The sequence below is a fragment of the Pagrus major genome, chromosome 4 (assembly GCF_040436345.1).
Source record: "Pagrus major chromosome 4, Pma_NU_1.0".
NCBI lineage: Eukaryota > Metazoa > Chordata > Actinopteri > Spariformes > Sparidae > Pagrus > Pagrus major.
Genome location: NC_133218.1, coordinates 32758089 through 32772568, shown reverse-complemented (window position 1 = coordinate 32772568; position 14480 = coordinate 32758089). Strand labels below are relative to the sequence as shown.

General features: G+C 39.3%; 2 protein-coding genes and 2 pseudogenes across 2 annotated transcripts; all 4 read left to right on the top strand.

Annotated features, from left to right (window-relative positions):
* The first annotated feature begins 987 nt into the window (after positions 1-987).
* LOC140994382 (UDP-glucuronosyltransferase 2A2-like) lies at positions 988-2553 on the top strand. The gene has a single exon (XM_073463979.1). The coding sequence runs from the start codon at positions 1066-1068 to the stop codon at positions 2539-2541; it is 1476 nt and encodes a 491-aa protein (XP_073320080.1). The 5' UTR covers positions 988-1065; the 3' UTR covers positions 2542-2553.
* Positions 2554-3145: 592 nt separating this feature from the next.
* LOC140994381 (UDP-glucuronosyltransferase 2B20-like) lies at positions 3146-5149 on the top strand. Its single transcript, XM_073463978.1, has 2 exons — positions 3146-3199; positions 3358-5149. The coding sequence occupies exon 2, from the start codon at positions 3365-3367 to the stop codon at positions 4955-4957; it is 1593 nt and encodes a 530-aa protein (XP_073320079.1). The 5' UTR covers positions 3146-3199; positions 3358-3364; the 3' UTR covers positions 4958-5149.
* A 514-nt stretch (positions 5150-5663) lies between these two features.
* Positions 5664-9610, top strand: LOC140994380 (UDP-glucuronosyltransferase 2C1 pseudogene; annotated as a pseudogene).
* A 602-nt stretch (positions 9611-10212) lies between these two features.
* On the top strand, positions 10213-12399 carry LOC140994727 (UDP-glucuronosyltransferase 2C1 pseudogene; annotated as a pseudogene).
* The last annotated feature ends 2081 nt before the right edge of the window (positions 12400-14480 follow it).

Here is a 14480-nt window from a genome sequence, read left to right as displayed (position 1 = left end):
ATGTGAAACAAACAAGCACAGGTAAAGAAAGTAAGGCTTTTTTTAATCCTTTAATATGAACCAAACAAATATGGATAATAACAAAAAAAGGAGAAGAGAGCAGCAGTAAGTGAAGGTTTATTCAAACACCTTTCATTTGTTGTTTTGGCCTATGATAACCTAGACCTATAATGCAAATCTAATGAGCCATTGAATCTGAGGCAAAAATAAATAATAGAGTTGCACCTTATGGCACCGTAAGTGGACTGATTGGCTTATTTCTTGCTAATAACAAGTAAATCTACCCACAACCTTTATTTGTCTTAGAAAGTGTATAGGCACATTTATCAGTATATATAAATATTTAAATAGAACGACAGTCCTGACAGTTGTTATTCGATAATACTTTTGGTTCATCAGTAACATTGGCTACTAATTTTGATGTGAGGCTCTGAATATTATTTGTTATATTATTATATATTATTTATATAAACCATCTTGACTCTTTCAAAGAACACAAAGGATAAAGGCTTTCAAATCGTAATGGGGATTTTGTATGAGCATACAAACCTTTGCATTCACAGGTTCACACAAGGAGGTATTAATAAGCAGCTGTAACACATTTTTCAACAAAGAGGCAGCATTGTTGTCCATTCCAGAAGAAAAAAAGGCTCAAAAACAGCTTATCTGTAATCCACTTGTGTAATCTTTCCTGGAATTTGGGGTTATGTATTCAGATGATGCAGTGACCATGCAGTGAATGACCAAACTTGGGTCATTCAGTGCATCGTCTCAGCACATACATGCTCAGAGCTACTTCATGTGAAACAGGTATGTTATACAGCTCAAGCTTGCCTTTGATTTAAAGTCACTTAATTTTATCTGATGGCATTTATAGATTGTTTATATCCCCAGAGTGATTAATAAAGATGTTTAATTTATTTATTTTCTCCTTTCAGGTTAAAGATGCCTCCACATGGAAATGTAACTTTTCTTCTCTTATTTTCTGTCGTGTTCTTGTCATGGAGAATTTGTCATGGAGGGAAGATTTTGATCGTTCCTTTAGAAGGAAGCCATTGGGTGAACATGGACATCTTGATCAAAGCCCTCCACTCTCGAGGACACTCTGTTGATGTGGTACGAACCAATCAAAGCTGGTACATCAAGGACGATTCTCCGCACTACAAGACTATCACAATTCCTGTCACTGAAGCCTTTAATCCTGACTTCATTAACCCGATCCTGGAAAGGATCATTGACACAGAAAGGGGAGGAAGCTCACTTTTGAGCTTTGCCAGTTTGCAGGTTGAGATGTTTACTGCAATGTTTAACATTCATGGAATAATGTGCAAAATGGCTACCAACATGTTTGAAGATAAAAACTTAATGAATAGTTTAAAGGAGAGAGAGTATGATCTGGTCCTTACTGACCCAGCATGGGGGGCAGGAATAATGTTGGCTCACGCTCTTAAACTACCTCTGGTCTATAATGTGCGGTGGATAACTAGCGGAGAGGGGCATTTGGCCATCGCACCGTCTCCTTTATCTTATATCCCAATGACTGGCTCCGGACTGTCAGACAAAATGACTTTCATGCAGAGACTCAAAAATCTAATTTTCTATGTCATTTGGCAAGCGCAGGATGTATTTTTAATCAACCCTCAGTATCAAGCTGTTTGTGACAAGTTCTTCGGCCCAGAAGTCAGATATAGTGACTTACTGAAGGGAGCAGATCTGTGGCTCATGAGAGTGGACTTTGTGTTTGAGTTCCCTCGTCCCACCATGCCTAATGCTGTGTACATGGGAGGGTTCCAGTGCAAACCTGCTGAACCTTTACCTGAACACCTGGAGGAGTTTGTGCAGAGTTCTGGAGAGCATGGAGTCATCATCATGTCTATGGGGACTTTTGTGAGTGAACTTCCTGCTGACATGACAAATGAGATCGCTGCAGCTTTTGCCAAATTACCTCAGAAAGTCATCTGGAGGCGTAAAGGTGACAGACCAGTGGCTCTGGGCAACAACACTTTAATAGTCAACTGGATGCCACAGAATGATCTTTTAGGACATCCCAAGATAAAACTGTTTGTGGCTCATGGAGGAACAAATGGACTTCAAGAGGCTATTTATCATGGAGTCCCAGTTGTGGGTCTGCCTGTGTTTTTCGACCAATACGACAACCTGCTGCGTCTGAAAGAGAGAGGAGGTGCTAAGATTCTCACCCTTGATGCAGTGGACAAAGACGACAACTTCCTGAAGGCCATACAGGAAGTCCTGAATGAGCCCTCATACAGGATGAACATGCAGAGACTGTCCAGGCTGCACAGAGACACACCAATGAAGCCACTGGATACCGCCCTCTTCTGGATAGAGTTTGTCATGAGACACAAAGGCGCAGCTCACCTGAGAACAGAGTCCTACAGACTGCCCTGGTACTCCTACCACTCTGTGGATGTATTTCTGTCTTTTTTGGCAACTGTTGCAGCCATTACTTTCCCCTCTCTTTTGTTTTTCCGATGTGTATGTCTTGAGAAATGTTTGAAAAGAAAAGTTAATAAAAAATGACAAGACTCTTAACACTATCCTGTTCTTTCTACAAAAGTATACAAACAAATAAATGGGCATATTGCTGTCCCACTGTGGACAATGAAAGAAGGACATGCAGTTAATACGAAGTAGGACAAACCTCTCCAATGCTTTCTGCACTCATATTTAGGATTATTTAGTTAATCCTGAAAATTCCTATTAGATACTGCTTTTGGTTTGTCAGTAACTTTGGTTACTGATTTTGATGTGATGCACACAATATTATTTGTAATTATATATTATATTACTTATATCAACCATCTTGACTGTTTCACAGACTTCAAAGGAAAAGGCTTTCAATCTTGATGGGGACTTTGTATGAGCATACAAACCTTTGAAAAGCCTCCTCTAAGAAGAGATGTTATTCACTATGAACACTGAAGGGAGCAGTAGTGTAAATATATTCAGAGCAGAAATCACACGAGGTATCAATAAGTAGCTGTAACATATTTTTTTCCACACAGTGGAATAACTGCTGTCCATTCCAGAAGAAAAATTGCTCAAACCTCACAGCTAATCTTTAATCAACTTGTGTAACTTTTCCTGGACTTTGTGCTCATTTTATTGAGCGGTACCTTTGGTGCTTCACTGCAACATCCAAGCACATGCATGCTCGGAGCTACTTCATCTAAAACAGGTATGTTATACAGCTCATCTTGCCTTTGATTTAATATCACTGAATTTCCCTTTATATTTAAAATGACTTTAATTCAATTTTATCGCATTTATAGCTTGTTTTCTTCCTCAGAATGATGAATTATAATGTTATTTATTTATTTCGTTTTCTCCTTTCAGGTTAAAGATGCCTCCACATGGAAATGTATCTTTTCTTCTCTTATTTTCTGTCGTGTTCTTGTCATGTAGAATTTGTCATGGAGGGAAAATTCTGGTCGTCCCTGTTGAGGGAAGTCACTGGGTGAACATGGACATCTTGATCAAAGCTCTCCACTCTCGAGGACACTCTGTTGATGTGGTACGAGCCAATAAAAGCTGGTACATCAAGGACAATTCTTCGCACTACAAGACTATCACAGTTCCCATCACTGAAGCCTTAAATCATGACTTTGTGAACCCGATCGTGAAAAGGATGATTGACATAGAAAGGGGAGAGAGCTCACTATTGAGCTTTGCCAGTTTGCAGCTTGAGATGTGTAGTACAATGATTAACCTAAATAGAATAATGTGCAAAATGGCTACCAACATGTTCGAAGATAAAGACTTAATGAATAGATTAAAGGAGAGAGAGTATGATCTGGTCCTTATTGACCCATTAGGTGCTGCAGGAATAATGTTGGCTCACGCTCTTAAACTACCTCTGGTCTATAATGTGCGGTGGATAACTAGTGGAGAGGGGCATTTGGTCATTGCACCGTCTCCTTTATCTTATATCCCAATGACTGGCTCCGGACTGTCAGACAAAATGACTTTCATGCAGAGACTCAAAAATCTAATTTTCTATGTCATTTGGCAAGCTCAGGATGTGTTTTTAATCAACCCTCAGTATCAAGCTCTTTGTGACAAGTTCTTCGGCCCAGAAGTCAGATATAGTGACTTACTGAAGGGAGCAGATCTGTGGCTCATGAGAGTGGACTTTGTGTTTGAGTTCCCTCGTCCCACCATGCCTAATGCTGTGTACATGGGAGGGTTCCATTGCAAACCTGCTGAACCTTTACCTGAACATCTGGAGGAGTTTGTGCAGAGTTCTGGAGAGCATGGACTCATCATCATGTCTATGGGGACTTTTGTGAGTGAACTTCCTGCTGACATAACAAATGTGATCGCTGCAGCTTTTGCCAAATTACCTCAGAAAGTCATCTGGAGGCATAAAGGTGACAGACCAGTGGCTCTGGGCAACAACACTTTACTAGTCGACTGGATGCCACAGAATGATCTTTTAGGACATCCCAAGATAAAACTGTTTGTGGCTCATGGAGGAACAAATGGACTTCAAGAGGCTATTTATCATGGAGTCCCAGTTGTTGGTCTGCCCTTGTTTTCTGACCAATACGACAACCTGCTGCGTCTGAAAGAGAGAGGAGGAGCAAAGATTCTCACTCTTAATGCATTGGACAAAGACGACAACTTCCTGAAGGCCATACAGGAAGTCCTGAATGAGCCCTCATACAGGATGAACATGCAGAGACTGTCCAGGCTGCACAGAGACACACCAATGAAGCCGCTGGACACCGCCCTCTTCTGGATAGAGTTTGTCATGAGACACAAAGGTGCAGCTCACCTGAGAACAGAGTCCTACAGACTGCCCTGGTACTCCTACCACTCTGTGGATGTGATTCTCCTCTTAGTTGGAGTCGTGCTGATTATTCTAGCCACCTTTGCTGCCTTGATACGGTGTTTATGCTCTGTGTGTCTGAGAAGAAAAAGTAAACGTGATTAAAAAAACCAGAGTAGCAATCAAAATGAAGTGTAAACCATACATTTTCTTGCCATTACTTTTCTCTCTCTTTTGTTTTTCAGATGTGTATGTCTTGAGAAATGTTTGAAAAAAGAAAAATGAATAAAAAATGACGAGAGTCTTAACACTATACTGTTCTTTCTACAAAAGTAAATAAACAAAGGAATGGGCATATTAATGTCTCACTGTGGTGAATTAAGGAAGGACATGCAGTAAATAGGAAGTAGGACACATCTTTCCAATGCTTTCTGCACTCATATTTAGGATTGTTTAGTTAATAAACCTGTGTGCAATGCATCTGTTTCTGAAGTACCTTTTTAATGGAATAACTGCTTTTTGCAGATACACCCAGAACATTACAACATAAACATAAGACTGGAAATTATTTGAGACTCAATCTATGTATAAAGGTTGCTGGGCCAAGCTCAGTCTACATGGAACTACTGAATAAATCTAAGGTGCCGCTGCATTTGCTGAATTTATAAGTTAATAAAAACTTTGAATTATTATATTTAACCCCTCCAACAAAACCACCTCCCCAGCTCCTGTCAGCCTTATTGTAGCAGAACAGAGCTGTATTATATTCTGCTCTAGTTTACGTGGCGCCCGTATATTTTTCGCTTCTCAATTGCTCTGTGATCGATAGCCAATCATTGCGTACAGGCATTCTATAAGGGCAGGTAGGGGTCCTCTTGGTTCTCCCTCTGACGCCGAAAGCCCGCGTCACTTCCTGTGCGCCCGATGTCCGCCGCGGTCGCAGGTATGACAGCGGTCTCTGTATTGTTTGTGCCTTAGTTTATCCGTTTTGTTATGGTGTTGTTAAAAGCAGTTATATATGATTTTGTTCCTGATTACTGTTGTTTTGCCCACGGGAATGGTTTGGGACAGTAACTCTTCATTTTGTTTTAATTACAAACTGCCTCTAACACATCATTAACATTGTTTTGTGTAGTTGATTCTGTTTATTTTCTGTATCTTAACTCTTTTCTTGTTTTGTTGATTTCTCATAATTTACCAATACCTGGCTGCTTAGTCCCACCATTAATATTGTTTTGTGTTGTTTATTCTGTTAACGTTCTCTTTCTTTCTATAGCTGCTAACCAGCATTTAGTGTTGCAGTGTTTAATCAGTGCAATACAGTGTTTTGTATATTTGTATGAGTGATGCCCCACTAACTGTATCTCGTCCCCTTTCTGTTTTAGAAGCTGGGAGCCTAAGGTGATAGGGGTTGGTGTCTTCCGGTGGTGGTGTCCCCTTCCTGTGTGCTGCGCGTAGTTGTCTACCCCTGGTGTGATCCTTCACGTGTGTGTGTGGATTTGTGTGCACGTGTGATTGGGGTGACTCTTCTTCAGGATACCTCATTCCTGGTGGCCTGCCTCTCCACTGGTAATCCTCAGCTTCGGCCATTTTCTTTGCCCTTTCCTAATTATTGTCTATATTGTGTCTACTGACCCTTTTATTAGTATTTTGAGATTGTTTAAATAAAGAATTATTGTTTGATGGACCCACGTCTCTTGCCTCTTAGTATCACAAACCTGTGTGCCTCTGAGTTATCAGTCTTGGTCTGAGGTGAATATTATTCCTTGGGTGAAGTTCCCAGGTTGGCGTTGTTGGCTCCTCCTTAATTATACCAGCTCGCTGGTCGACCTCCGAACCGCCCGCCACATTATTCATGGTCTTGGGTGTCCTGTCTGTCATGCATCTTATGAATTATACCTACAGACCAGAGTACCGAACTTAATCTTGTTTCACACTCTTAACATATTTCCCTCCAAATTATTGTTTCACAAAGTACTTATAATGTACAGCGCGTCCGAGCCAAAGGAAATAGATTTTGCTCTATTTGCTTGTACATGAACCCTCCTCTGGAGCCTAGAGCTGGCAGAAATACTACATCGCAAATATTATAGCATACACACTGAATACCGATTTAAAGGATATGTGGTCTCAGTTTATTTTAGACTACACTAATGTAATAAGCCATTCTTTGTATCCAATTAGGCAAAAACTAAAATAATATGGTCTTTAATAGACGGTAAGCAAAGACCGTTATACCATAAGTAAACCAATAGGTCACTATTAGTAGTAATTTGTTTGAAGTTAGGCAAAAACTAGACATAACACTTTCTTTATAGGAAAAGAAAGTCTAATAAGGGTCTAACAGGTAGGAAGTAAACATGGTTTTTGCTTTATTTTGCAGTACAGATTTCTTGTAATGTTTAGCAAATTACCCTCTAAGACAGTCTAACAGGGTGCTAACAAGAAATCCTGTGGCTACTTACTAGTAGCCTATCTACAAACTCCATTGGAAGCTGGACAACATTTCATGGCTGCGAGAGCCCATGATGTTGTTTGACTTTATTTTACGGTACAGTTTTATTGCAGTCGGCAACAACTAACCCTGTAAAAAAAATAAAACTATTTTGTATAAAGCCTAAATACATTCATCATCCTCTGAACTCTGAACCATTATTAATATGCCACTACATTTGTCAAATTACAGCCTGTGTTGTAATTGAACCATTATCGGTCCAAGGTGGTAGCAATAAGTGTGTGTGGTGTACATTATTATTTGGTATTAAGGATAAAACGGCGTCTAATCAATATATTTTTGATCTGCTATTTCATTGCATTTGATTTCTAATGGCCTGATCTTGGACAATAGTGTGTAATAGTGTATTAAGATCCCCCCTTTTGGTTTCAAATTAGAGTATAATTCGGGATAATAGTGTCTGAGTATAGTGTATTTTAGGGCTAATAAGGTATTATGTGTGATTTCTAACTACAGCATGACTTGGGTGTATGGTTTATAATTAGGGGATAACTATTTGTTTACATTAATTCCAGCTTTAATGTAAATTGAAATAAGATTTTTCTTCTTATGTGTTATTAGTTTACTTACATTAGGGTATTACATTGTTGTTTTCACTGTCTAATAAAGACCATATTATTTCTAGTTTTTGCCTAATTTGTCAAAAAATACAACCTGATGTTTTATTTATTTATTTTTCTGCTTTCAGGTTAAAGATGCCTCCACATGGAAATGTATCTTTACTTCTCTTATTTTCTGTTGTGTTCTTGTCATGGAGAATTTGTCATGGAGGGAAAATTCTGGTCGTCCCTGTTGAGGGAAGCCACTGGTTGAACATGGACATCTTGATCAAAGCCCTCCACTCTCGAGGACACTCTGTTGATGTGGTACAGGCCAATAAAAGCTGGTACATCAAGGACAATTCTCCGCACTACAAGACTATCACAGTTCCCGTCACTGAAGCCTTTAATTATGAGTTTGTGAACCCGATCCTGAAAAGGATGATTGATATAGAAAGGGGAAAGAGCTCACTATTGAGCTCTGCCACTGTGCAGGTTGAGTTTTCTAATGCAATGATTAACATACATAGAATAGTGTGCAAAATGGCTACCAACATGTTTGAAGATAAAGACTTAATGAATAGTTTAAAGGAGAGAGAGTATGATCTGGTCCTTACTGACCCAGTAGGGGGGGCAGGAATAATGTTGGCTCATGCTCTTAAACTACCTCTGGTCTATAATGTGCGGTGGCTAACTAGCGGAGAGGGGCATTTGGCCATTGCACCGTCTCCTTTATCTTATATCCCAATGACTGGCTCCAGACTGTCAGACAAAATGACTTTCATGCAGAGAGTCAACAATTTCATTTTCTATGTCATTTGGCAAGCTCTGAATTTATTTTTAATCGACCCACAGTATCAAGCTGTTTGTGACAAGTTCTTCGGCCCAGAAGTCAGATATAGTGACTTACTGAAGGGAGCAGATCTGTGGCTCATGAGAGTGGACTTTGTGTTTGAGTTCCCTCGTCCCACCATGCCTAATGCTGTGTACATGGGAGGGTTCCAGTGCAAACCTGCTGAACCTTTACCTGAACACCTGGAGGAGTTTGTGCAGAGTTCTGGAGAGCATGGAGTCATCATCATGTCTATGGGGACTTTTGTGAGTGAACTTCCTGCTGACATGACAAATGAGATCGCTGCAGCTTTTGCCAAATTACCTCAGAAAGTCATCTGGAGGCATAAAGGTGACAGACCAGTGGCTCTGGGCAACAACACTTTACTAGTTGACTGGATGCCACAGAATGATCTTTTAGGACATCCCAAGATAAAACTGTTTGTGGCCCATGGAGGAACAAACGGACTTCAAGAGGCTATTTATCATGGAGTCCCAGTTGTGGGTCTGCCCTTGTTTAATGACCAATACGACAACCTGCTGCGTCTGAAAGAGAGACGAGGAGCAAAGATTCTGACCCTTGATGCAGTGGACAAAGACGACAACTTCCTGAAGGCCATACATGAAGTCCTGAATGAGCCCTCATACAGGATGAACATGCAGAGACTGTCCAGGCTGCACAGAGACACACCAATGAAGCCACTGGATACCGCCCTCTTCTGGATAGAGTTTGTCATGAGACACAAAGGTGCAGCTCACCTGAGAACAGAGTCCTACAGACTGCCCTGGTACTCCTACCACTCTGTGGATGTAGTTTTGTTTTTTTTGGCAACTGTTGCAGCCATTACTTTTCCCTCTCTTTTGTTTTTCCGATGTGTATGTCTTGAGAAATGTTTGAAAAGAAAAGTTAATAAAAAATGACAAGACTCTTAACACTATCCTGTTCTTTCTACAAAAGTATACAAACAAATAAATGGGCATATTGCTGTCCCACTGTGGACAATGAAAGAAGGACATGCAGTTAATACGAAGTAGGACAAACCTCTCCAATGCTTTCTGCACTCATATTTAGGATTATTTAGTTAATCCTGAAAATTCCTATTAGATACTGCCTTTGGTTTGTCAGTAACTTTGGTTACTGATTTTGATGTGAGGCACACAATATTATTTGTTATTATATATTATATTACTTATATCAACCATCTTGACTGTTTCACAGACTTCAAAGGACAAAGGCTTTCAATCTTGATGGGGACTTTGTATGAGCGTACAAACCTTTGAAAAGCCTCCTCTAAGAAGAGATGTTATTCACTATGAACACTGAAGGGAGCAGTAGTGTAAATATATTCAGAGCAGAAATCACACAAGGAGGTATAAATAAGTAGCTGTAATATTTTTTTTTCCACACAGTGGAATAACTGCTGTCCATTCCAGAAGAACAAATGCTCAAACCTCACAGCTAATCTTTAATCAACTTGTGTAATTTAACCTGGAATCTGTGGTTATATATTCAGCCGTACCTTTGGTGCTTCACTGCAACATCTAAGCACATACATGCTCGGAGCTACTTCATCTAAAACAGGTATGTTATACAGCTCATCTTGCCTTTGATTTAATATCACTGAATTTCCCTTTATATTTAAAATGACTTTAATTAAATTTTATTGCATTTATAGCTTGTTTTCTTCCTCAGAATGATGAATAATAATGTTATTTATTTTGTTTTCTGCATTCAGGTTAAAGATGCCTCCACATGGAAATGTATCTTTTCTTCTCTTATTTTCTGTCGTGTTCTTGTCATGGAGAATTTGTCATGGAGGGAAAATTCTGGTCGTCCCTGTTGAGGGAAGTCACTGGGTGAACATGGACATCTTGATCAAAGCTCTCCACTCTCGAGGACACTCTGTTGATGTGGTACGGTCCAATAAAAGCTGGTACATCAAGGACGATTCTCTGCACTACAAGACTATCACAGTTCCTGTCACTGAAGCCTTTAATCATGACTTTGTGAACCCGATCGTGAAAAGGATGATTGAGACAGAAAGAAGAGAGAGCTCACTATTGAGATTTGCCAGTGTGCACATTGAGATGTCTAATGCAATTATTAACATACATAGAATAGTGTGCAAAATGGCTACCAACATGTTTGAAGATAAAGACTTAATGAATAGATTAAAGGAGAGAGAGTATGATCTGGTTCTTACTGACCCAGCATGGGGGGCAGGAATAATGTTGGCTCACGCTCTTAAACTACCTCTGGTCTATAATGTGCGGTGGATAACTAGTGGAGAGGGGCATTTGGCCATTGCACCGTCTCCTTTATCTTATATCCCAATGACTGGCTCCGGACTGTCAGACAAAATGACTTTCATGCAGAGACTCAAAAATATCATTTTATATGTCATTTGGCAAGCTCAGGATGTATTTTTAGTCAACCCTCAGTATCAAGCTGTTTGTGACAAGTTCTTCGGCCCAGAAGTCAGATATAGTGACTTACTGAAGGGAGCAGATCTGTGGCTCATGAGAGTGGACTTTGTGTTTGAGTTCCCTCGTCCCACCATGCCTAATGCTGTGTACATGGGAGGGTTCCAGTGCAAACCTGCTGAACCTTTACCTGAACATCTGGAGGAGTTTGTGCAGAGTTCTGGAGAGCATGGAGTCATCATCATGTCTCTGGGGACTTTGATTGGAGAGCTTCCTCGTGACCTAGCTGATGAGATCGCTGCTGCATTTGCTAAATTACCTCAGAAAGTCATCTGGAGGCATAAAGGTGACAGACCAGTGGCTCTGGGCAACAACACTTTAATAGTCAACTGGATGCCACAGAATGATCTTTTAGGACATCCCAAGATAAAACTGTTTGTGGCCCATGGAGGATCAAATGGACTTCAAGAAGCTATTTATCACGGAGTCCCAATTGTGGGTCTGCCTGCTTTTTTCGACCAACACGACAACCTGCTGCGCCTGAAAGAGAGAGAAGCAGCTAAGATTGTCACCCTTAATGCATTGGACAAAGATGACAACTTCCTAAAGACCATACAGGAAGTCCTGAATGAGCCCTCATACAGGATGAACATGCAGAGACTGTCCAGGCTGCACAGAGACACACCAATGAAGCCGCTGGATACCGCCCTCTTCTGGATAGAGTTTGTCATGAGACACAAAGGTGCAGCTCACCTGAGAACAGAGTCCTACAGACTGCCCTGGTACTCCTACCACTCTGTGGATGTATTTCTGTCTTTTTTGGCAACTGTTGCAGCCATTACTTTCCCCTCTCTTTTGTTTTTCAGATGGGTGTGTCTTGAGAAATGTTTGAAAAGGAAAATGAATAAAAAATGACAGTATCATGTTTTGGATTTTTTCTCAATTAACAGTCGAGTCTTGATTATTTCATGTTGATTATTAAATCAACTGCCGTTGATCTGCTGATAGTAAAATGCAGTCATTATTATACTGTTGTATTGTTGGTAGGTTGTGGAGTATTGATATGTTATTAATGTGAACAATGTAGATGAATATGTGTATAAATAGTCACGTTAGATTGTATGTGGAAATGTATGTAGGTTCAATGTATGCTGTATGATTGTGTGTACGCCAACAATAATGTGCTTCATATTAGTGAGTTATTGTATGCTTGAATGTTTTTAATGTGGACTCTTTCAAGATTAGCCGATAAGCTAAAAGATATCAGAAATAAAAATCAAATCAAATTGAATATTAAAGCCGTCCTCAGTGGTATCATTTTTTATGAAACAAGAATACAACCCTAAAACAGATGTTTGGTGCAGCAGAGGATTTATGGTTGGGTTGCATATTGGAGCCCCCACTGAATTGACAGTACAGTTTTCTGGTCATGTGTAGCAAATTAACGTCAAATAAAGTCTAATAAGGGTTTAACGAGTAGGTAGTAAAGATGGTTTGTGCTTTATTTTGCAGTACAGATTTCCTGTAATGTGTAGCAAATTTACCTCTAAGAAAGTCTAATGATAGAAATGTGTTTCCATGCAGGATAGTGGTTGGTTGTGTGAGGCTTTGTCCAAAGCCATGCAACAATGAGAACAGCACAACACCTTCCAAGGAAATCAATGTGGCACAATCCAGATTTTCCAGGTTTTGTAGGCAGAGCAAGCATTTAGAAATGCTAATGGCATGTAAGGTGACCACACATGTTCAGATTGGGAGATGACAGTGAAAATCTTTTTAAAAACACAGTAAAAGCCTCAGTGTACAGATGTTTTTTTCTTTTTCTTTTTTTACAGCAATGCACATCTGCTCCCTATTTTTGAGAAAGTAATAACTCCATTATCTCCATCAGCTCCTCTGCTGTATTTCCCACAGGAGCTGCAGCAGTAAAGAACATGGTGAATCATTACCATCCTTTTCACTTATCAGGTCATGGAGGCTTTGGTTAAATTGCCATAAGGGTAAACTTAGATAGATAATAGATGCAGGCAGCTGGACATTGTCTAATCATTACAATAAAATAAACACAAATGGCCCACATATAAAGTGCAAGTCATTGTCCATGTGTAAACCTCACTCTTTGAGGAAGTTTTTGCCAAAAAGAGCTAAAAGCATCCAGATAAAATAGCACAATATAATAAACTACATGTTTTAATAATGGCATCATTTAATATTTCTATGTATCCCTTGTTAGATAAAACAGCATTTGTAGTTAGGCTTTGATTCTGTGCCTGTAGTCATCACTCCCAGATCAGGCTGATTGGTGGAAAGTAATTACATTCAGAGGTACTTGCAATTAACCTAAATACGTTCATCTTCTCAAAATTCAGTGAGAAATATTGTGCTTTTTACTGCACAGTACTTACAAATTTGAAGGGAACATTTTAAGAGAGGAGAAAAGTCTTCACTTATTGATTTGCATGACTGAATAAACAAACTTGTTTGACTGTTTGACTTTGTCTTTTTTTCGCCTTAAACAGTGTTTTGGGGACCTTATTCCCCTCGAGGACAGCTTATTAATATTGAAATATTTTAAATAACTATTTCTGAGTTTGTATTATTACCCTTTTAATATTGTAAATATTAACTTTCTGAGTTTGAATCTTTTCCCCGAAACTACATAGTGCAAGTTTAATATGCAGATTAAGATCAAAGCAGCTAAAGCAACATGTGATAAACTGCCGTGTGAAGTCGCTGCACTTTGTCAACTTTCAAATATGTATGACAGCCTTTGCACCTTTAAACTCCTCAGATGGGATAATTTAAACAAGCATTTGATGCCCAGAGAGGTAAAATTCTACGATATTTCACAAATAACAGCAAAAAACAAGAAAGAAGAAACAGATTTGTGTAGCAGATTTTTTTTCTTCTACAACAAAAATCAATGAATGACAATCAACAATAATTATAACGATCACAGTCATTAACTAATGAAATGTATATGATAATCAGTCACAGTGGACACTTGTGCCTTTCATACGCAAAGTAGGAATTTAAATGCAGGACTACTAAAGTATTTTTCTATTATCGTAATTTAACTGAAGCCAAGAATGTGTGTAATTCTTCCACCACTCATCAGGTTCTTCTTAAAAATGTATTACATTATAGTATGTCCAAACACAACCCAAATGTGTGACTTCACACACAAAAATCAGTTCTGGTTTTAATAGTAGTGGCTTATGCTTTACATGCTTGGACAACAGAAACAACAAAGAACAGATGTGTCGAACTGAATGTGAGATGAGGAAAGATTTGTTTTCTACACTGTTCAAAAAAAGTACAATCAATGCAACAACAACACCCGCACTGTTGATCATTGAAAACAGACTGGAGTACATTT